This window comes from Haplochromis burtoni, unplaced genomic scaffold, assembly GCF_018398535.1.
Source record: "Haplochromis burtoni strain Fernald_Lab_line unplaced genomic scaffold, NCSU_Asbu1 Contig_63, whole genome shotgun sequence".
In the NCBI taxonomy this organism is placed as follows: domain Eukaryota; kingdom Metazoa; phylum Chordata; class Actinopteri; order Cichliformes; family Cichlidae; genus Haplochromis; species Haplochromis burtoni.
The window spans coordinates 294,404-318,780 of NW_024582424.1; the positions used below are offsets into that span (position 1 = coordinate 294,404).

General features: G+C 40.5%; 1 protein-coding gene across 4 annotated transcripts in view; it reads left to right on the forward strand.

The window, feature by feature from the left end:
• The window catches only part of kiaa0825 (KIAA0825 ortholog), a 116,684-nt gene that overhangs the window by 25,083 nt on the left and 67,224 nt on the right, over positions 1-24,377 (forward strand). For all 4 annotated transcript variants that reach the window (XM_042221259.1, XM_042221262.1, XM_042221261.1 and 1 more), the window contains 13 exons: positions 971-1,044; positions 1,218-1,475; positions 5,579-5,856; positions 9,002-9,152; positions 10,995-11,185; positions 12,333-12,539; positions 12,746-12,856; positions 14,573-14,712; positions 17,309-17,488; positions 20,147-20,377; positions 20,452-20,756; positions 20,904-21,010; positions 23,168-23,312. In XM_042221259.1, the coding sequence (XP_042077193.1) occupies positions 971-1,044; positions 1,218-1,475; positions 5,579-5,856; positions 9,002-9,152; positions 10,995-11,185; positions 12,333-12,539; positions 12,746-12,856; positions 14,573-14,712; positions 17,309-17,488; positions 20,147-20,377; positions 20,452-20,756; positions 20,904-21,010; positions 23,168-23,312 (2,378 nt within the window). The remainder of the gene's footprint in view (positions 1-970; positions 1,045-1,217; positions 1,476-5,578; positions 5,857-9,001; positions 9,153-10,994; positions 11,186-12,332; positions 12,540-12,745; positions 12,857-14,572; positions 14,713-17,308; positions 17,489-20,146; positions 20,378-20,451; positions 20,757-20,903; positions 21,011-23,167; positions 23,313-24,377) is intronic.

Below are 24,377 nucleotides of genomic sequence, written 5' to 3' on the forward strand. Positions count from 1 at the left end.
ACACACACACACACACACACACACACACACACACACACACACACACACACACACACACACACACACACACTGTTACTTACTTGTTCTTTCCAAAAGTCTCGAGTTGTGTCTGAAGAAATGTGTTATTTTAGTTGGGAATTATCTGGGGTGTTATATAAGCCTTTAGTATCCCTTTCCTCTCTCCCCTTTGAACTGCTGCTGCGGAAATGTTAAATGAAAGCTTTTGGTGCATGGAGTAATTTCCATAAAGGTTACATTTACAAAAACAAGACTTGCAGAAAGGCTCAATTTACAGAGAGGTAAACAGCCTTTAAAGGGCAGTTATCCAAATCATTAATTCCAGGCAATCAAACAGCTTAATTACCAGAAATTCATCAGATGGGCTTAAAGGTCAAAAAGTGATGCGCTTGCTGCTTCCTTCTTCTTCCATTGCATGCGGTCTTGTTCAGCTAAATTGCCTCGCCTGGGGTCTTACTCTTCGCCTTCTGATTAGGAAACTGTGGCCTTGATGTTCAGGCTTTTTAATTGCAACCCTAACCCAACATCCTGTACGCTTGTCTTCATGTCAGCCCCTCCTACACTCCCCCTTCTTCCCACACAGGCTCCCTTCATGGAATTACCCCATTTAAGGCTCATACTATCTGGGTTCAAATCAAATTTAAACCCCAAATTTAGACTTTTAAAGCAAATGCCAGTGGCAATTTTTTTCTACTCCATTTGAGGCATGTGCATTTATACTTCTCATGTTGGCCAATAGGGAAATAACAGTATACTTAATATAGACGTAATCATTCTAAATAATCCATAGCCTTGAAAGATATTACAGATTATCGCGATTCATTTTCAAACCAGGATTTTTCTGAAGTTTCATTGTCATTGTTGATAACTTGTAAGTTTGACTGAGCTGTTTCCTAGTCACACTGTAAAATAAATCTCTTTAAATTGATCAAAAACGTTATCGTGCTTTTAGGCATCTTGAAAAAAAGCAAAAAGGATTCAGACAACACAACTGAGAGCAAGAAATCCACCACAGAAACAACAAAGGTACGACTTTTACATGTTTCTTTATCATTACAACTATTTCATATCATGCGGGCATATTAACTTTTTTTTAAATTGCAAACAAGCAGTGTTTTATAGCAGTGAAATGAACAGGTAAAGTATTCCCTTCACCATTCAGACATTAATTGGCTGTTGGCTCATTTCCTGTTTGCCAGGCAAAGGTTCTGGAGTTCAACTGGAGGTCAGCATTCAAGGGACTAGTCCCTCACATGGAGCATTGCGTAAAGGTGGTGCTGGATAATGTCTGTGCTAAGAATCTACAACAAGAAGACGAACTGCATTCTTCTGGACATCTCTCTGTCTCCCTGAGCCTGATTACTAGACCCAGCTTCACCACTGCCAGCAACACACATCTCAGAGAAGACACATTCTCCTCCTACTCAGAGGCAGAGACTCCCAGAATGATAGCCAAGGTACTCTTGCACATAGTGTCGAGTAAACCGATGTTTAATTGTAATTTGATTTAAGTACATTTGCTTCAGGGCAGTCCTTAAGTAGCTCTAGTTATTAGTATGTAGTTATCCAATGATTCTTGTCACACAAGCCGTGCTGGAGGAATGTTTGGTTTTACTGTAGATCAAATTAGCCCACTAATACAGTGCAGGGCCTTAATCAAGCAAAAGTAGAATTTCTCCTGTGGTTACTCCTGTTGTCTTTAAGAATAATTTAAAAAAGAAAATAAAGGTGCAGACAGGCTGGAATTTAACTTCTGAATTCTCCTATTGTTAAATACCCCCATTGCTCTCATTATAGAGATAAATTCCTCTTATTAACCTTTCCTTATATCAAGTCCTTTCTATCATTCAGTACCAAATAGCACTAATTCAGAACCTTATTCTCTCTCCTTCAGTCAATTATTTTGTGTACTAAATGTGTAAAACTCAGCTGTTGTCAAACGTGCAAAAAAGGAAGACACACATGAGTCTAATGCGTAGGTTTATTCTATGAGCAATATCTGTACAAGGCCCTCATTGTCGTGCAGTCTTGTGTGCTAGTTCCTTTTGCCATACACAGTGGACTTACTGTCCTCTTCACCCAGAACAATGCAAGTCTCCAAACAATACCTAGACCCAGGGAGAATAATGTTTTTTGTTACCCTAGCAGAAAGGTCTCTGTGCAAAAGAGGGCCCGAATGATTTGGGCATGACACCTTGAAAAGTTTCCTCGGAAAAAGTCATCAGTATTACCAGAGTTCTCTAAAGACAAAAAATAAACAAACAAAAAAAAACATTTAACCACTATGTAGGTTAGATGGGATGTAGAGAAAGGTGTTGAAAGTGGAAAGTGGAGGGTATATGGTGCACTAATGATCTAGGGATGTATTATGAAGGCAAAGAGGCTTGGTTAGTGAACAGAATAAAGCAGGATAAGCAGAAGGGGTGAGAGAGGGCCTGAGAAATGGCAGGGAGAGGTGAAGCAGAAACCAGAGATTGACTTTTCTCCAAAGGTAAGGCTGGTGTCTAATGTGAGACAAGGTTTAGAATTTAACTCTCTACAAAAGGATCTCCAGTGTGGCCAGCCGCATACACACTGTCACTATGCTGTTTTTTTCCTCTTTTTTTTCACTTTCGCTTTTCTTCATTTTCTCTGCAGTTTTAAATTTTTCCGAACAACTTTTCAGGGAGTTCTACCTGAAACTTTCCCCAACTCACATTCATCTTCCTCTCAACTACCCACCACTCTCCTCTACACTGAGCACTATTCAGACTCTTATCATTACTGCCTCACCTCTCTTCCCTCCTCCCACTCTCTCCTCCCCTAACCCTTTTACACTGACAGTATTTGTGGCTCTCACTGCTAACGAGTGTCAGAATTTGTCTGTACTCAGGACCTGTGCAGCGTATTTATGTGTAGGTCAACGTTTCAAAGATGAGTCTTTCAGCCCAAAGGTTATACATGCATGCATTTGAATTCAATAACACTGAGCTAAAAAGATATTCAAGACAAATACATACGTGTGTGTGTGTGTGTGTGTGTGTGTGTGTGTGTGTGTGTGTGTGTGTGTGTGTGTGTGTGTGTGTGTGTTTGTGGGAGGGGTGGTATATGTGTTTATACACACGTACTCTATGTGTTTGCTCGAATATGCTTGAACATGCTCTAGTGTCTGAGAAGAGCAAATTTACTTTTTACAAGACAAAACCTTGAAAATTGCCGGTAGAAAGATATTATGATAGATCAATATTTCTCACATTTATATTCATTTGTTCATACCTCAGTCCTCGCTTTTTTATCTGAACCCACTTTCCACTGTCTATATTACCATAAAGATGCAGGTTGCAATGATACTGTTCATCCATCACAGTACTTGATGATGTACTTTTATTATTGGCAGATAGATGAATTACAAACAGCCTGCTTTCAACAGCTGTAACTCACCCTCCTGTCAGAACCTGGGATTGAACTCTCCTTGTTTTACTAGACCCTTCTAACCTTCATGCCAGCTTTCTATTATAGCAGCAGAAGTGCCTTTTCTGTATTCAGACTTTAGCGAAGCCCTCACCTGCGTGTTCATTTCTTCACTTGTCTGTCTACTCCACATTCTGCACACACATAAACAGGGCTCGCTAGCACTTTATAAAATCTCTTTCACCTTGCTGCAATAGTCCTGGTGGGATCACACGCTTTGATCTTAGCTAGTTAAGGTTTCAGACTGACTTCAACTGGCTTCAGTGTGTGAGTGTTTATATGTGTGCGAATACTGTATTTGTATGCTTCTTCAGGATCTTTCCATTATGCTCCTTTTTTCTCCCATCAAAGATAAGCTCCTAATGACAACATTCAGTCCTGTATTGACTTAATTGTCCAAGCGGTCATTGTTTGCCGGCCCCACTGAAAGCTTTTATCGAGAAAATTGTTTGAAGAGATTGTTAGATTGTCAGCTGCAGACACACTGTTAGCTGTAACAGAAATAGAAATGCTGAACTTCTCAGTCCTCTCCGACAGCTAGTCAAGTAATCCCGTGACTGTAGAAGCAGGTGATTCACACTATGACTGACTGATTGATTAAACTGCAACAGTCTTCTGAGTGTTATTTTCTTTCTTCAGTGTGACCTAGATAAATAGATCCAGCAGATATGGGCCTTGTGCTATGTTTTAAGGCTTCTACTGATCCACCTGACTCATAACTTAAGCATATGCATATTTTAGGTCTATACATTTGGATTCACAAATACAGCTGTGTAAGAAGTTTTCACAGTAATGTAAAAAAATTGACATTTGATTAATTTATCAACAGCATAAAAGCAGAAGTTTTGCTGGTTTGATTCGTACAATGCCAAGAAGGAAAGATATCGACAATGATGTTAGAGAAGCAGTTCTTTCTGCCCATCAATCTGGGAAGGGTTATAAGGTCATTTCCAAACAATTTGAAGCCAATCATTCTGCAGCGAGAAAAACTATTCACAAGTGGAAAACATTCAAGACAGTTGCCAGGATCTTTCCAGGTGTGGAACTCTCAGCAAATTCACCCCAAGGTCAGACTGTGCAATGCTCAGAGAAACTGCAAAAAAATCCCAAGAGCTACATCTCATGTTAAATGTTAAAGTTCAAGAAAGTACACTAAGAAGAAAACTGAGTTTTTCTTGTTTGGAAGCGCTACCGGGAGAAAGAATCTTTTCTCTGAAAAGAAGTGGTGCCACATCTTAAGTCAAATGCAAAGTTGCATTTGAACAAACCTCAGCACTCCTGGAACAATGATAGACAAGACCAAGATGATTGACCATAATGCACAGTACCACATTTAGTATAAACTATGTACAGAATATGAGCACAAACTTCTTGTACCATGTGTCATACATAATGGTGGAGGTGTAATATCTTGGGCTTGTTTTGCAGCCACAGGACCTGGACACAATGTAATCATTGGTATACATAGGACTTCATGGTCAACTCAAAATTTTCTAGAGTCAAATGTGAGGCCATCTGTCCAACCAATAAAGCTTGGCCGAATTTGGGTCATGCATCAGGACAATGATCCTAAGCCCAGCCGCAAATCTCCAACAGAAAAAGAAACTATCAGTGCGTTGCAATGGCCCCAATGAAAGATCAGAACTCAACCTGATTGAAATGCTGTGGTGCGTCTTTATTGGGCCAAGCTTCTTTCCTGTCTGACTTCCACCTCCTCCAGTGTGTTGTAAAATTTGTATTAGATTGTGACTACGGTGATTAACAATGTTATAAAATATGACTGATGTTTTTTTGTTTGACCTAATGCTGTGAATTTTTAACAGCAAAGTTGATGCCGAGTGCATGTCCTCAGATATTTGTATTCATCGTTTGCACTTGTCACTGTTTTCAGTAGTAGGCAAACACAAGATAAATGCCTGTGTAATACTCAGCTCAGTCTTGAATCCTTGTCATTCTGATCACTTCTCACAAATGTTCCATTATTTACATTTAATGAGGTCTCTTTTTACTGTTTTTTTGTTTTTGTTTGTTTGTTTCCTCTTACTGACAGATTTTCCCTCTGTTACTGAAATCATCTTGCCTCATGTTTGCGATCTCTCTCCCCCCTCAGTTTTGCGGAGCAGTCATGTCTGAAATGGATGCCTTACTACCACTGGCAGCAGCCTGCAACGAGAGCTCTCTTCTGCAGGTGCGATCAAGCTTTATAGAGTCATGTGGCAGAGCAGCATTTGCCATGTTGGGTCGTTTGGAGGAGAGGGCCCTGGAGGTACCATCCTCTGCTCCCCTGAAGAACTTGCATGCTCTACTGGCCACTTGCATTTATGTGCACCAGCGACTAGAGCACTACAGTGCCAGGCTGAAGGATTCCAGTACTGCTGCAGCTAAAATGTAAGTAGTGTGTTTCCAGATGTTTATGGACATTTACAGTTATTTTGTTTAAACTTCACACAGCTGAATTATTTATTTGCCTTGCTCCCATGCTTTGTCTTTTTCCCAACTTTTTTAGACCTGGTGACTGCCACGGCCAGTGACAATATGTCTCCTGGTTGCCATTTAATTCCTGTTCTCATGAATGCTATATCTGTGGAATGCTTTAAGGGCTTTTATTTTAATTTGGCACAGACAATTACTTGGGCTAAAGGAAGAGCTGATAAGAGTTTGTTGGTCAAAGGTCGCTTGCAACTTCAAATCTGTACCATTTTTATGATTTCTAGACCTTTAGGAAATTTGACAATATCTGGCACAAACACTCACTTGGACTCAAGGCTGAACTCATTAGAATATGTTGGTCAAAGGTCAAGAGTCAAGGTCACTGTAAACTCACAAAACATGCTAATTATGACTTTCACATGAAATTTCACACATTGGTCTAACAGGATAAACTGATGAAATGATGGCCTTTTGCATTTAAAAGGTCAAATGTCAGCTTAACTGTGGCACCGTAATGTTCCACAAAAAGACTTTACTAGTCATTATTCAACTGCATAACTCAGGAACACATGGGGAGAATGTGATTATATTTTACTTCTGATTTGATCCTAAACTTGTCACAGTTATCTTTGGTGATTCCTTAGTGGATTGCTTAAAAACTAAACAAACGGAAACTTCACTTATAGACACAGTCAATGCTTTACTGTGGCAAAGTAATTCTAAAACGACTCTCAAAATATCCAGTGTTGATTCTAGAAACCTATGGGCCCTAGGCCCACCCAACCAAGTGTTCATCACCATTATATTAAAGGAAGTATATTTATACACTAACACATTAATAATGTCATTTTCATAGCTTTCATGTTACAAAATTAGCATTACTCAAATTCAACTTTTGAATGTTGTTCTTGGACGTACACATTACATTTGATAGCCTTGACTGTCTACTCACATTTTTACATAATGAAAATATGCCTTTTTCATTTTCAGAAAACCATTAAACCTACATAACAGATTTGGAAACTACAACAAAATGCACACACCACACTGCACATACATTCAATTATATTGGTGTAATTATTGTGCTATAGACTGATCTACCGAGGGAAATAAATATCACCTGCATGACCCATCTTAAGTATTCGGGCTGAGGTGCTTGTGTGAGATTTAATGGTACATGGCCCTGTCCATTGGCCTCTCAGTGCGGTGAAGTCGTCCTGTACCATTAGCAAGAAAAACAGCCCCAAATAGTAATGTTTCCACATCTCTCCTTAACTGTGGGGATGGTGTTCTTTGGGTCATGCTCAGCATTTCTTTTCTTCCAAACATGGCAGGTTGAGTTGATGCAAAAGAGCTTCAATTTGGTTTTTCTCCCAAGCCTTCTCTAAATCAGTTTATAACTTTTAAGGAATGCATTTTTTTCTGGATTTTTGGTTGATATTCTTGTCTTTCTCCATTAAAATGAAACTAGCGTAACAATTACACACTGTTCATTCCTTTGTAATCGAGCAAAGTTACAAATTCAGCAGGGGATTAAATAATAATTTCCCTCAGTGTATAGCACAATAATTACACTAATATAATGTAGTAATTTAGAGTACACTTGGCTCTAAATTTCACAACTTATCATCCATAGCTCAGGTGGAGACAACGTTTAACAAAGAAAAGTGGCAGAGACCATGTTTATTTCAATAACAATGTCTAAAGCAAAGCTGAATGGTGATAAAGTATCTATTCTGTAACTACTAGATTCTAATATCTGGTTGCTATGCTAATAAGTCAATTCTGACCCCTGGCCATGCGCAATCTGCCCCGCTCTGCTAGCTAAATAAACCAATATTAAAACAAAGTAAACAAAGAAATAATGGACATTTAGCTCTTTAGCATTGTATTTGATGACTATCTGCTCCACTTACCACTGCCTTGTTTTTTTCTTTTCTTTCTCCTTTTTCTTCTTTCTGTTTTCCACTCTTAGAAGTATAAAATCATATCATTGATCGTAATAGCTCTTCTTCATTTTCCTTGTGATTACATTTGTTCAAACAGAATCGTGCATGCCACTTGCAACAGGAGTGGAGTTAGGGGGGTCCTTTTAGAGAGGTCAGGTTTCTCCTATACTGCCATTCCCAACTTTGCACATTGCTATCGTTGTAGTTAACTGTCTGTCAGCCCTGAGGGGCCCCCCACCGGTCTGGGGCCTGCCTTACCTAGCAGTTGCCTGTCTTGCCTAGTTGCAAGCAGCATCTCTTAAAGTATCAGCAGTAACCATTAGCAGCTGACAGGCAGCTTTGCAGATCTATATTACAAGAATTTGCACCAGAAACATAAATCACATAGCACTACTTGCTCCAGCTACCTTTATGTAAAATACATTTTCATTTTTTTTACCCTAATTTGAAATAAAAGATAAATATTTAGTATGTTAATCAACTGAAGCAGTGGATGAAGAAGATTTCTTCCAAATTTAGAAACTAGGAAATTTAAAATGATTCTTGAAAGTCAAAGAAATTCTAGATTAACAGGGGGTTACCAGAGATAACGACAGAGGGTTACAACACCCACAGTGTCTGGACCTGCTAAGTTTTTCCATCCATTTTCTTCAACATTTTTATGCCCCTTATCACCCCCTTAAACTGCTCTCCACAGATCTCCTTTAAAAACATCCTTGGTGCTGTTTGTGCTCCTGTTTTCTCACCCTTGGCCCTTTACCCCTGCACTCCACCTGCACTTGCATGGTACCCCATTTGGTCATAAACCGCCTTCCTCTCTTTACACCATTAACTCCCCCCTGGTTTTAAGTCCCCTCTCTGGAAAGTATAAAGGCAGGTGAATTTAAAGGGTATGAAATGTCACACTGAACTTTTATAATAAATCATCTATTCTTTCATCTAATCATTTCACCCGTGCCATTGATAGCTCCCAGTACATAAAAGACAGCTCTTAATTATCCATATGCATTACAGGATTCTGCACTGTTGAACTTTTTTACCCTAGTAAACCTGTTTTGTTTTGTTTTTTTGTTTTTTTTATTTAATATGCTGTCTGTATTATATTATGTGTTTTCTAACATTACCTTTAAAGATGTTTCTTCATCTGTGCCTAGAACCCTTACCCCACTACCTGTGCAGAAATACAAAGATACAGTCGAGGCCATGAGAGAGCAGTTGACCAGCTACTGTATCCAGGCTTGTTATACATGCATTCTTCAGGATGCAGAGAGCCACCACTGGGCTGACCCTAAACCTTTCTATGAGGTAAAATCGCTATATGATTAAAAACAAACAACTAAACAAAACAAATGTGTTGTGACACACTTCTGTGAGTTTTATTTAAGTGTAAAACAGCTCTAGTGTTGTTGTGTGTTGATTTGATTTCTTTTATTGCAAAAATTTCAATGCCAGTGTCTTAGGAGGCTTGTTGGATAGATTTTGAGGAACTCTAGGAATTACACCCTAGAGCTTTCTTGTTTCTTCTTTTCATTCCCACAATACACCTTTACCTCCCACTCTCCCACTTCTAACTCAGTCTTCTACTCTGAGCTCCCTGAGAACATCTGTGGCTTCCATGCTGCCCTGGGGGCTCCAGGGATTCAGTTGTCTGAAGTCTGCAGTCTACACTGGGACTGTCTGGAAACAGCAGAGGGCCCCTGGAACTCCCCTACCTTTATGCCCTTAAACAAATCTAAACCTCCCTTCTCTCTTTTTGCTTTTGACTTTTTTTCCCTTTGTTCCTCCCTCCCTCCCTGGGTCACTGGTGTCAGACAGGCCTGCTGTGTGCAGGTGTGTGCTTTTGTTCAGCCATCACTTTGTGCATCCGTACCAGTAAATGTATGTGTAGGTGTACAGCAGCATCTCAGGATGTAAGTGTCATTTGGTATGTCTATGTATGTACCTATATTTTTGATGTTTTATATTTTTGATTTGGATCCAGCTCCTGTCTGTGTAACCTTGAGTGAGTCTATAGGCAGAAGATGGCAACTCCGTTCAGGACATAAAGCTTGGACTTATTTCCTGTTTGTGACCAATACATACAGGGAAAAGAAGGAAGAAGAAGGGAAGTAAACAAGAGATTGGGTGAAGTGGGAGAAAATGGATTGAAGAGTTTGGTAGTGTTAATGTGTATGCGTTGTGCAAAATGACCTTATAATAGGATAAATTTGAAGATTTAGGACGTGTATAGCAAAGTTAAAATGGTTAATGAAAACTAAACCAAAAATTTAGAAAAAAATAAAAACTAATTGGAATTATTTAATAAACCTCGAAAACCAATTAAAATAAGATAAAAATGTAGAGAAGCTTCAAGTATTTGTAAGTTTGGTTAAAAAAAAATACATACATTTTTATTACATCTATTAAGACTCTGGATGTCTACAACACCGTGAGCCAGCTGCTTTCAAAAAGTTATCTGTTTTTATTGAAGTTTTTTTTTCTTTCACAAATCTTGCCTTTGATATCTCTCTGGCCTCTATACAATAAAAAAGATAAAAAATAATTAAAAACACTAAAGCGAAAAATTGAAAATAATTAAAACTAAACTGAAACTAAACTGATTTTTTTAAGTCAAAATGAGACAAAAAGCAAAACTAGTTAGAAATGACATACAACTATAGTAACTCTGGTGTACAGGTGAAGGAAAGAATGCATCCTCCTATATATTTTACAAGAGAGCTGCAAGATGCCAGGATAGTAATTCTTTTTAATCTGTCCCATTTTTCCCCCTCTTCTCACTTTCTTGTGAAACATTCTTGATTTTTGCTCTTCCTTCTTTCACTCTTTTTATGTGTGAGAGTGGATGTGGAAGTGTGTGCTGGTTGTGATGTGTTTGCCAGTCCAGGACTTTAAAGCAGTCTAAAATCCCAGTGGGAAAAGAAACCCAGGTGCAGAGTGCAGGTGGCATGGCCACTGAGACATCCTGGTGTTGACAGACCTGCCTGCGTCTCTCCCTCTCTTTCTTCTCCTTCAGGGTTTCTCTCTCACTCTCTCTTTTTTCCCTTTTTTAACTCCTCTCTCTGTTTTTACTTCACTGTCAGTTTCCATATGATAACATGTCTTCATCTACAATCCCCCCTCCCTCAAATCTACCACTTTCTTCCACAGGGCGAGAGGTGTTCCTTCTCAGTGCAGATGTGGTTCTACTTCCTGTGCGGGCTTCGCAGCGACCTGTGGGCGGTCCTTCCAGCGGAGCTGGCCAGGGATGTCCTTGGCCAGGTTCTAACAGACACTTTACAACTGCTAGTGCGAAGATATGCCAGAGCGCGGGCTTCATATAAGAGGCACCTGCAAATCAGGTATTTTATCATGCATATTACTGATAATATATACATATAATTATAACAATGGACTCTGCTTGGTGTATTACTGTTTTAAAGACCTACACTCCATTTTGTTTTGTTTTTTAACATTTAAATAAATATGTCGCAATCGTTTTCATTTGTCTAATTGTGGATGGACTAACTGCTGAGAAATGCTGTGATGGAAGTTAGTCAAAGTTGATAAACAACTGACTTTTAATAAGTTGAGCACGTCAAAAAAATGCAAGACGCTTATACAGTCGGAATTTTGTGCATGTCTATCCTTTAATGCAAATGTAAAAGGCAGAATCTGAGTTTGAGGAGTGGAGGCACCACCCACACATTCTAGCCCCATGCAGCACACACAGACTTTTTCCATCACGGGAACTTTTATCCAAAGGCTAGGAGCTATCGGAGGAACTCAGTTTGCTTCCACTCCAGAGTCTCTGCTCTGGGAGTCTGAAACTTTGACAGTAAGGCTTTTCTTTGGCCATCATTTCAAGAAACCTTTAGTATTTGTTTGTTCAATACATCAGTTGGAGTTACAGGATAAACCATGCTTCAAAAATGCCACATAAAGTGAACTCTGTATTAACAAAGATTGAGTGCAATATACATGAGATGTCAACGGGAAACCTGGTTTATGATTCTGGGAGATTTGTGTGTTTCTGGAAGGACGGTTATAAAGTGTGAGCATAGGCTAAACAGATGCCTTTCCAAAGCTTTTCCAGGTCTCCCTCTTGCTATAGTGTTCACATGGGTACTCCTATGCTCCATCATCTCTATTTTATCAGTCCTTTCCCTTTTGTTGTGAGAATTTAGATCAAAGGGAAGCAAAAAAGAGGTGATGATAGATGATGAGCAGCATTCCATAACCATTTAAGAAAGCAGATTTACTGGCATATAAGTAAAAGCAGTGGGTTGATGTAACATAGCACTAAGTTTTAGGGTGATCGCAAATCTTGCGAAATCCAAAGCCGGGACGCTTCAGATCTCAACGGTAAAATCAGAAGAAGTTCCTATTATCTAGCTGGCTGTGAAATGAGACTCGCAGTAGATAATCTTTAGGTGTTCTCAGCTTTTCAATCACATCCATTTTGTTTTTCTCTTTAAATTCACTCTTTCTGTTTCCCTCGTCCTGGAGATGTGACATTACAGCAATGTTGCTGTATGTGGAGCACCTTATGTGGAGTCTGTGTGAAGGTCCTGAGGCCTTGGTGTGCTACAAGCCTTCTTCAGTGATTACCATAATAGCAGGTGGTTCAGACTGGCCATACCAAATCCACAACCTGTGTGACCAGCTCCTGACAGTCCTCGTCATTGTCACAGCACCTCTATCTTTGCTACATAGGTTGGTACAGTATGGTCATTTTTGTTATTTAATTTAAAATTTGGTAAGATGATAAAAAGATACTGCAATGTTTTCATACTTTCCATCTTACACTGTTTGAACAGAGTGAGTCAGATGGCTGTCACCACTGATTCTGGAAACATTTGTGTGGTGTGGTGTTTATTTTATTTTTTTTGTAAATGTAAACATGCTGCCATATGCAACAGGACATTTATGATAGATGCTGCGAAGGAGACCTCACCAGACCCACCGACCATTCCTGTCATACGCTGGCTAAATGCTATTAACCCCGAGGTCTTCACAGAGCAAGCTATAAGGTATACAAAATAGACCCATCTAACCATCTATCACCCATCATACAGCAGGCACACGGACAATATACATGTTCACTCTCAAATGCACATACACACTCTGGTATGCCAAGCAATCACAATCCCTTCCATCCTCCTCGTGTGTAGAGAAACATATGTGATTGTGTTTGGAGTTACAGCTGCATACTGTATGTGTGGATATATAACGTGCCACTCAAGTGTCAAGCTGCAGTTGTTGTGGTAATATAACACAGATGCAAGGTAAGAAAGAAAAACCAAATGAATGAACTACCGTTGACGCTGACAGTGAGTTTGTTGATGCTCATGGTTGCTAAGAGCTTTACACATGATGCATTGATAGCATACACACCTGAATGTGCACAATTATATACATGTGTGTACATTTGTGTCCGGTTACTGTTGTGACCTCCACTGTGCAGTCAATCATGCTTTCCCCTCACCCTTGTCTCCACCTTACTCCCCTCTCATCTGCTTCACAGCCAGAGGTGATGTCATTGTGCGCTGATGGAGCACAAATCAAACTAACCCCTGCTCCCCTGCTCCTAAGTATCAGAGAACTGAAATTAGTTTATTTTTATGACCTCTTTATTTCTTTGCTCCCACCTCCTGCCTTCATTCGAAGGCGCCAGCAGCCTGCCAGTGGCTCGTGGCCAGAACCACAGGTCCTCAACCTTTCTGGCCAAATCTCTCCCCAGTCCATTAAAATAAAGCCCATTGTTATGGTTATTCAATAAAGCAATGATAAAATCACAAAAGATCTCAATAAATCATCCAGCTGTACAGGCTAAAAAATATTTTCTGTATGTGCACATTTATACCCTGCGCTATTTATCTTGCCTGTGTGTGTGTGTGTGTGTGTGTGTGTGTGTGTGTGTGTGTGTGTGTGTGTGTATACATCTATATCTGTGTGTCTTGGTTTAGTAAGATGACCCGGTGCTGTAGCTGGATAGATTCATCAGAGCAGTTAAAAGAGGATTTCTCCTGGATTTGCGGTCTCAGTGACATCATAAATTGTGCTGTCAGACCGAGGCATAGTTTTCCTCAGTCAAGCAGCAGGGTGCACCCTGCTCTAGCCGTTTGGCTCAAATAGAATGGTTAATTTCTGGGCAGACACCCCCTGTGCTGCCTCCCGCCTCCTTGCTCTTCAGACAAACTCTGTCCATTCCTTCCATTAGATTTTATTGAGATGTATAAAGTAACATGGAGGCACACACATGTCAGCATGCTCCCACACTCGCACACATACATAACGACAAGCATAGGCTCTGAAGAGTGCACACGCACACACGCATTCACACACACCAAGGATACGGCTCATTACCCACAGCTGGCTGCAGCCTCTTGGTTATACAAAAGATGAAGGGGTGGGTACTGCTGTATATTCATGTATTTGGCTGTCTCCCAAATGTTAATTTGCTTTTAGCTGGCCAAGATTAGAGCTAATTCCTTCCCGGTGCACACTATAAGTAAGCGAGAATGAAGGCATTTGGAGACTTGGCTTGTATAAGGAGTGAGTGACACTGAAGGAAGTTACCAGTGTTACCAAATATTCCCTCCAAAGCGTCATCAAAGACTTCTTTATCTTTCACTTGTGAAGCTTTTTCCTTCTTTGTTGTCTCTCACTAAGCAGACTTCTACCTCACCTGACACTGCAGAACTGTCAACTTTGTTTTCCTTCCTTCTCTCCTCCATCTCTCCCAGAGATGGCCTTATGGGCCAGGCATCCTTGGCATGTCAACTGAGGCTACTGACATCTGACCCCGGATGCAATCCCAAGTTGCTCCTTCAAATGCTGCTTTACAGAGACTGTCACCTGCCCAGAATACTCCTGGAAAATTCTTGTAAGTCTGTCGTTTTTGCATGCATACATGGATTGTTACATGTTACTGGATAAGGGCTATAGTGTGTGTGTGTGTGTGTTGTGGACATACCTGGCTGTCTGTCTTTTCGGGGACAATTAAAGCCACGTTCTTTCATTCTTTAAAATTACATTTTTTTAATAACTCTCTGATCCCAAAGAGAACATGACAGGGAAGTGTTTACCTCTGTTTTAATTGCAGTGCTCTAATATCTTAAGTAAGTTTTACAGACCTTGGGTAAGCTCTATCCATTTTATGAAGTTATAATCAGCATCTTTGCCTTCATCATCATTTTCACCTTGGTCATCATCATCACTAAATCAATAGAGTGCAGTAATAAACACTCAACAGGCACAGGCGAAACACACGGCCTGACCTTTAAAGATTTTCCCTTCCTTCCTTTCTCCACAGTCTTCTCAACAGTCTAACCTTTAAAGACTGTTGTGCACTCGCACATTAATTCACATTATAGCGACCTCATTAATAACAACTCTCACTGTCTTGTTCTCTTGCTCGGTCTGAGTCTGACTCAGAGGCTCCGCAATGCTTCTTTCTGCATGCTGCCGTAAATCAACGCTAGGAGCGCTGACTCTCATGTGTTATCACGGTGACGTGGTAATTAACCAGGAAGCAGACAGACACAAGGAACAGCCTGACTGAATGTCTACACTACTGTGTTGCCTCTGCACTTCCACATACATGTACATATTAGCGTGTGTTTTGAAGCACTGTTGATGAAAAAATTCTAGTGTGACTAATAGATGGTTTGGTGAATCCACGCTGTTTCAGTTAGACTTTATTATAGCTAATTCAAGGCTCTTTTTTTGTTGATGGTTCATTTTCTAACTCTTTGTACCTGCCTTATCAAAGCACACTAACTTATGAGAAAACTGGCCAGCCAACTAACAGACCTTCGCACTGTGTAATAATTTGAAAACATACCTTCTCTACATCTACAGTATCACTTTTCACATTTGTACAGCTTACCCTAAATTAGATGTGTACAGATGCACACACACACGCTCACAAACACACACACACACACACATGGCCTTTTTATTATCTTCAGCGTGTCTGCTTCCAATTACAGAGGTCTACAGAGAGGGCCCTTGTGACTGGTTGACTGGCTGTCCGGAAGATAAACAGGTGTATGCATTGGCTTCGTATCAAGGTTGGATAAGCTTAGAGACAGAGAGGAAGGGGGGAAAAAGCATTTGAGAAATCAGCATAGAAACAAAAACACATTGGAATTATTGTGTGCTGCAGGAGTAGTGGAAACTCCACAGAGATGTGCCAGCACACTGACATGTTTTTCTGAAGTCATCTGCTGCTCCATAATGGGATCATTATTATAAGGCACCTAGTTAACCTGCCATGTTATCCAGCACCCCAAGTGGAAATTAATGTTAGTCACCCCTGTTTCCTGGACCACTGCAGCCACAGCAGTGAGATCCAGAACACTCTCTCCTCAAGGACCAATTACTAGACAGGCAGTGAATAAGATGATGGTGTAATCCACACAATGCCACCTAATGGACTGATTGGAGGTCAGGCTGTTTGACCACTTTGGAGTCTACGTGTTAGATTTGTTATTGTGAATGAAAATAGCCATGAGGGATGCAAAGGGAGTCTTGGCTAGAGGGACAGAAGAAATCAGCTTCCATGAACAGTTTGAGCACTTCCTACCTGCATGTTATTAAGGTGGCTAATGTTACTGTCACTGGGATGCTGCAGCTAATTTAGCCCTGTCATTTTAAAATAGTTCAGCATTAGTCAGAAGGAAGCCATGCTGCCCTTCATCACAGCTCCCCCTCATTGACTGCTGCGTTACATACTCTCTCCTATTCAAATGGCTGTCATCTCCCACACAGCTGACTGACAGACTGCTGGATGTCTGCCACCTCTGGAGCAATGGGCTTTTCCTCAGCAACCCCTGTCAACTTAACACACACACACACTTACGTGTAAGCACATAGAACACATATATAGACATCCATATGGGTTACACACACACACACCTCGATCCTCAGCCCTATTCTCAGACAGCAACCCCCACAAGGACACCCTGTCAAAACCCCTTCCTTTTCACTTCCTGTCTCCGTGTACTGTGGATACCACAGCCAGGGGCTTTGAAATCTGTTTCTTTTTCTGTTTTTTTTATTGTCTCTTTTCCTCCATCTAACACAGATGTGGATTTTTCTTCCCCTTCTACTCCACAGTGCCTTTTGTTCACCCGTTCTGTTAACATGTGTCAGGTTGGGAAGCCTTGACATTTTCCAATGTGCTTTTGTTCACGGAAATCAAAATGCTGCTTCACAGAATTGGGTTTTGTATCTTTCTAAACCTACATCCATAAGAGTGATATTTTCTGGACTATAGTTTGTAAAAAAAAAACAAAAAAAAACCGCTGTACACTCGCCTACACACCCTTGGATGTATGTGTGGGCACGAGTGTTAATCTTTTTGTGCATCCAGTTTTTTGTGCCAAGTGGTCCAGAATATCAAGATTTCATTAATCTGCACATTAATTTGTACTGTTCACAGATGTGTGTCACCAAAATGACGCTTAATTTTTCAGATTTTTGCCAGGAGAACAGCTCAGAAATGTCTACAGAGAGCTGCAAGGCGGGAGATGATTTCATGATGTCATTGTTCAACCTTTTCTCTTGCCTGAATAATGTTCCTAAGGCCTTGACTCAGGCCCTTCAACCATACCTGGAACGTGCACACATATGGGAACATCTCTACACTCTGGCAGGTAAAGTAACAACCTTGCTGCTGTGTCCTAATATTTAGCAATTGCTGCCACAATTTGGCATTGCACTGATTTCGGAATGAGCAGTTGTACAATCTCTAGTTTGTGTGCTCTAGTACTGTAACCCTGGATTCCTTTTACTTTGGAAATCAGGTGTCAGAGCTGGGAGTGACTTCATTCCAGAGTTGTGTTCTAGTAGTAGCAGTTGGAAAAGAACAAAAACGGCTGCAGATGTTCATATGTAGAACCTGGTCAGTGCTCTATGTACGGCCTATTTAGTCAGTCACAAATACACAAAAGTGGTAGTACAGAGTACATGCTTTACAGTTTTACAACTTTAGATGCACTACTGTTTTAAAGTTGGGGTTTGTAGGGCTTCTCTGACTTTCTGAGTGGGAAATCTGATTTGAGGGGGTGCTACAGTTGAAAATTTCAACTAGGAACTCCTAGGATTTTCTACTTCCTACTTCAGAAGTGTGTCAAACACACTGTGCCTAAAGTATGTGTTAAAATACAGCACTTTAAATCAGGTTAGTTTTAAAATGAACAGTTCGTGATAAACTGGAGAACATGACAAATAATCATTACATGAATTTCCGAGTAGTGAATTGAAGTAAATAAATTAAAATTGCATATATTTCATATTGTGTTGGCTGCCCTCCTCCTGGTCTCTTCTGGTGTCTGGCAGTGGCTCTTTTGGGTCCTGTTTGTTGTAGGGTACTGACACTGGATCACGGTTTGTTCCAGCAGGTCCTCCAGATGTTCAATCGTTTTGGGATCTGGAGAGTTTAAAGGCCGAATGAACACCTTGGGCTGTTATTGTTCCTTACGCCTCCGTAAACAGTTTGTGCCGTTTGGCAGGGTGCCTTTGTCCTGCTGCCGTGGGGTTGTGTGCTTGGCCTGGAGCAACATTTTAGGCAGGTGCTACAGGTCAAAGTGAGAGCTACAAAACCTGATGTCTCTCAGAATATTGCATTGTAATGCGATTCAATGTTATTCAGTGCACCTTGCCAGATTTTATGTTGAGTCTAATTGGTGAATTTTTAAATACTATGGTAAATCTTCCCTCAAAGAATATCTCAATTTTATTTTCTCTAAAGGCCAGTGTTGACACTGCATGAACATGAGCTAAAGCATAAGTATACTTTTACACAGACTATAGTTATTCCCCAACTCTCTCTGCCTCTTTCTAGTGCAAGTTTTAATACAGAGCTTAATCTGAGCTCCTGTGGAGTGTGAAGCTCTTTTTAGTGGTGATTCTTATATCCTGGGTAAGTGGTAATTATTGTAGCATAAATTAGGGTGATTGGAGAAGAGTATTTAGATGGATACTGAGCAAGGGAGGGGTCGACAGAGTGAATGAAGGGGAAGAGAGCTAGAGTGTGCCGCAGAAAAATTCTCAATGTCATCCAATCAACATTTATCCTCACAGGGTAATTAGTTTAATTATTGGACCGTTCCAAATCTTTGTATTATAATTTTGGTTACAGGATACCCCCAGTGCCCCCATTTCTATTTAAACTGTAGTCTGAGTTAACTCATAGATTACATTGAGAGCTTCACTATTTCTCCGCTTTCATTGACGTTTCATCACACTGTACCAGGTTGCTTGAGATCAATACACAAGTCAATACAGTTGCAGGTGGTATAGAGTCTGAGAATCAAGTGACTTTGAAAAATAGGTCTAGGTCTCACCTGCAACAGAGCGCTTGTCCTTCGAAAAGCTATATCATTTTCTGTTCCGTTCTCCTCTTTTTCTGCGGCTAAGGTTACTTATTTTGTTAGGCGTCCTTTGAGATTTCAGTGCACTTTTAATTTTTAATGCCGCTTCAGTACTGTTTCTCCCAATTGTAGCCTTTGGTTTTACAGCCGGGGCTGTAGGAAGTTTATGAGTGCCATACAACTTCATACTGTAGTTAGTCTGCCAACAATATGAGCGAGATATAAAAGGGCAAACCGATGACAAACGGTAAACCTGGAGAACGTAGCAAGATTCGTGCTCTCAGGCCACCTGGATTTGATCGAGAGCATCTGATTTTAGTTTGAACTTGAGTACTCACATTTGGTGCAGATATTTTAAGAGAATACCTTAACACTATATGGATTCATATAAATGATTTATGGCTCTGTTTTTTGTCATTCTTTGAAAAGTAGAGTTATTTCTTGACTTTTGATTTGTTGCTTTAAAAATAAATCCCAAAGCACAATAACTATAACATGAAATGTCAACTGATCTAATGTGTAAGCATCCACTCTCCATTTTTATATCAGTATACAGAAACATGTTCATATTCCTAGTGCAGGGATAATTAGAACAGTATAAGGAGGTTTTCTCTAAAGAAACTTATCATTCGTATCATTTTGAAAGGTTTTGACAACATATCCGCCTTTTTCTGACATAGCTAAAAAATTCAGATTAAACACAAAGTATTGATTTCAAATTTAACATTTTTAGTGCAAAGTATGTGAATTCAGTAACCTAACAAACCTAACAGTTTGTTGCTGTAACACTAACCTTGTACTTTATCTTATGCAGTTTACCAATATTTTTTTCCCCAAATCTTAAAACTAAATAATAATTACGGTCTGGAGTCATTCATCTGATCTTCTTTAGCTGACCCTTGTTTTAAAAAATCTGCTTCCTTTGTTTATTATTGTCAGACACCACACGGACAGTACCTATAGTTGTCAGCTGTGTCCGGGACATAGTCACAAAATCCACCAATAGCCTTCTGCAACACCTCGTCTCCATGGTTTTGGGTTGGCAGGCCACAGAGGAGCCTGGTGCAGCCTTGTTCAAGCGTACTGTGCCAGAGAATGTCCTGGCTAAGATACCCAAGGACTGGAACTACACACCATTGGATGTAAAGGGAAAGGACACTGTTGCTAAAAGTATGCACAGACTGAGTTTTGCACATTCAAGATAAAATTCAAGGAATTTTACTAACATTTCTTTCTTCTTCTAGCTATCATATCCTTAGCAATTCAAGCATTGTCCTTCATTTTCACCAACCTGCCAATGGCTGTAGCATCCTTGCCACTCCCGATCCGCTTTCTATTCCAAGTGGCAGAGAAGCACCTTTCCCAGCATGCCCGGCAGCTGCGGTTAGTGGGCCTGTTGATCTGGGCCTTGCTGGGCTGCCTGATCCAGGGCCTAGAAGACCCAGACACACTAGAACAGATCAGTGGTCTGGCTCTGGACCGCTCAGCAAAAGACCGCCTGTCCCTGCTGGCAGAGTGCGTACAGGCGGCCATAGGCATTCAGCAAAAGGTAATGGCTGAAATTGATGTGGTAGCCACAACAGGTAGAGGGTTTAGTTAGAAATTACAAATAGTAGTGGGTTGTACCAGACCTATCATTTCTGTATATGATGACTGGCTTAATGTCTGTCATATTTTTATTCATTTGCCTTGTTAGGGTGTTCCCAAACCTTCAGTGCACAAAGTTATACAGGCCTTGGAGGAAAAACGACCAAAGTGGACACAACTGCAGCTGCAGAAGGCCCGCAAACTCTGCTCAGACAGGTAGGAGGATATGGAAAGAGGTCAACATTAGAATGGTGCCAACAGTAGCTTAAGTGCTATTTTTTTCTTAGTCCATCTTCACTCTCATTTAGTATAGGCTACTGATGTCAGCCTCAAAATCTTTTCATAAAATTTATTTCCCCGAATGTAATTTTGTGATTGTCAAAAATAAGGGCTGACTGTCTGCTGAAGGAGGAGGTTCAAATGCATCAAACTGACTGATGGTATGTTTCGCTACTTGCCATAAAAATTACCTAGAAAAACACTAAACAAATGCAACTTAGACATGCATTTCTAATTGAGCATTCAAATTTTGATGTATCATGTAACCAAGATAATTTTTTACTGACAATCTGTATGAGTAAAATCAATGATTCTCAGATTTGTTTGTTGTGCTAAATGATGCACATGCTTGACTGAATGAACTGCAGTGTGGACTGATGGGAAAACAGCTTTCGTTTTTGGCTGATCTGTGACCTTTGGCGTTGCATTTTGCTGCTTGTTCCCAGAAATGTTGTCTTCTGGTCGCTCACTTAATCATAGCAAACTCCGGACACATTCATCCTCATATAAAGTTGATTCAGTAGCGTAACCATTAAAAAAAAAAATGAAATAAATAAGGACACTGAATAGATTATGACCAGTTCTAGGAAATGCTGTCTGTTACAGTGACAGGAAGAGGGGGTAAGTGCAGAGAAAAAAAGGCAAGAGACGAGGCGGCTGAGGGGTGGTGAGGGGGTGGAAAAGTGAAAGAAGAGTGATTATGTATCACCTGTCGGAGGCATTCAGTGGGATCATTACTATTCATTAAACTAACCTTCACAGGGAAGTGACGCCTGGCTTGTAAACAATCAGAATACAGTGTCAGAGAGAGAGCGAGGAAGAGAGAGAGGAAGGTTGTAATAACTCCAAAAACAACTGGCACTTCTCTTACTGGCATCCCGTGCGCACACACATTCAGAGTAAACGCCTTCACAAAAAACATTTGGCCCTACACGATCCCTCTTCAGTTCCTTCATCTTTACCTTCCTCTTTTCCTTTCCTAACTGTAAACCACTACCACCACCCCCTCCCCAACAGCACCCACCTTGTCTTTGCAAAGTAATTTGTAGAGGGGAAGATTATTGTTCTCCATCATGGTGACCCTGGCTGGGCTGACGGGATGCATACACAGATGAAGATGAATGCAGTTATTCCTTGGCGGAGGTCTGCCTCTTTCAGGGCACATTGGCCCTAATGACATGATTGATAGGCTGTCCCAAATCCAGAGGGGCCCTCATTAATCACCCTGCTGACTGAATCCAATCATCTGCTTCACCTGCACAGTGATGGACAGGAAAGGATACAGCGCAGGTGCTGACACGGATGCACAGCCACCATCACCGACAACACCACCGCCAGGGCGCCGGGCAAAAGAATGAGGCGATGTATATGGACGAGACGGGACTCCTCTTCTTTTGCAACTCTCAATGTCAAACAGCCAATGGCTGGCTGACAGGCGACACCGTTTCTGCCACTTTATAATTACAAACGTGAGGAGAGAGAGAACAATGACAGGGAGTGTATGTGAAAGAGAAGATTTGATGGACGGTAGTGTGATACCCATCCATACAGGAAGGGCAGGAAAACGGTGCCGGCATTCACCTGGGTTGGGAAAATACAAGCCTACGGACCTTGACATACAAGCTTCATACACACACGCACTCCAGTCCAGTGCAACGGCATCCTTTGGTTAAAATGTCTCATGTATCTCATGAATTATAATGAAAATAGTGAAAATGATTTTGGTATTTCTTGGTCATTTTCACCACACAAGATTTGACTGGTCTGATTGGTTTTCAGATACTAGAGCAAAATGTAATTTTTTTTCTTTGCCAAGACTTACATTTTGAAGTTCTTTTGCCTTGTGAAGTAACTGAATAAAAAAACAAACTTTAATTTTAATACAGTTAATTTTCCAGTCGTAGCAATTTCTAAATTGTAGCCCAAATTCCTCTCCAAACTCGAAGATACTTCCTTAGCCAGAGGTGGTATTCAAATATAAGCCGACACCCTGCCTCCTTCTGCTCCTCTCATCTTCTATGTTCTTCACTCTGGGTTTTTTCTTTGTGTTGTCTTTACTAAGTTCTCCTCTTCCCATCTCTGTTTCACTCACAGTGTATTTGAACAAGGAAGCGAGAGAGGAGTTGCTGCAGCTGAACTGACTGAGCAGAAAATAGGCCTGATGCTGCTGGAGGTCTGCCACAAAGCAGGTGGCAGCAGCTACCTGAGGCAGATCTATCACATCATCCAAGGCAATGAGGTAGGGAAGTACTTGCTCTCCCCAGCAATTAGGTGGCTGCTGGCCTGAGGCCGCAGGCTGTTCAGGAGGGGGAGACAGAGGGAAGAGGGCTGCTGCTTGTGTGCAGTCTGCTTGTTCTGATCGTCTTTTGTTCAAGTGACCTCAAGGGTGCAAACCTACAGTGATTTCCAGTGTAATCACCTCACATAGAGCAGAGGAAGCCTCGTGGAGTTACTAGACTCTGTGGAAAGCTTTTTGGAAGAGATTTCAATGAGGAAGAACATCCCTTTAAAACTCAAGTGGAAGTTATTTTATGAAATTTACTTCAAAAACTATTCTTCTAAAAGTCCCCAAATCGATTAGATTTTATTAGCCTATTGTAGCTAAAGTTTTCTGATGTCTAAAAAAGATCTTTGGTGGTTGTTGAAAAGCTAAAAATCATATTAAGTTGTTTTAACTGGTCTAGTAACACTTTTTTGGAATGTTGCCGTTTCCTGTCCAATGAAAATCCAGTTGAAAAAGCAAAACATTAAAGGTACAGTAAATATTTTTTTGAGATGACTTAATAGAAAAAGAGAATACTGTACTCATAAATAGTTAGTGTTAGTCCAACAAATTGATGCATTCTCATACACTTACGCCCTGTTGCCATGCCATCTTGAAAACTTGGACGTCCTTCCACCTAATTGTGTTTTATGGATGCTGCTAACTGAAGTTGGGGCTCTATAACGCACAACAGCAGTTGTTGATGTGTAAACATCAACAACTGCTGGTTATAAGTTAACATTATGCCAGCTTGGCTCGAGTGTCCTGAAATGTACATAAACAGTTTGATTGCATTCTCACATTATATGTGAATTTTGTGTCTGATTCCATTCATTTTTAAATGAATACTGGACAGTATTCAAAAGTTTGCAATGGTTATTAACAAGCCTATCACAAGACACAAATGCTATTTTTGTGGGTTTTTTCCATCTTTTTTTTTTTTTCTTTCGGTCTCTGAAGTCGCTTGTGTATTTCTGTAATGAGCACACCATCCCAGAGAGTTCGTAGTGCTGCTGGGAAGACTGTTAACCCTATCCATTC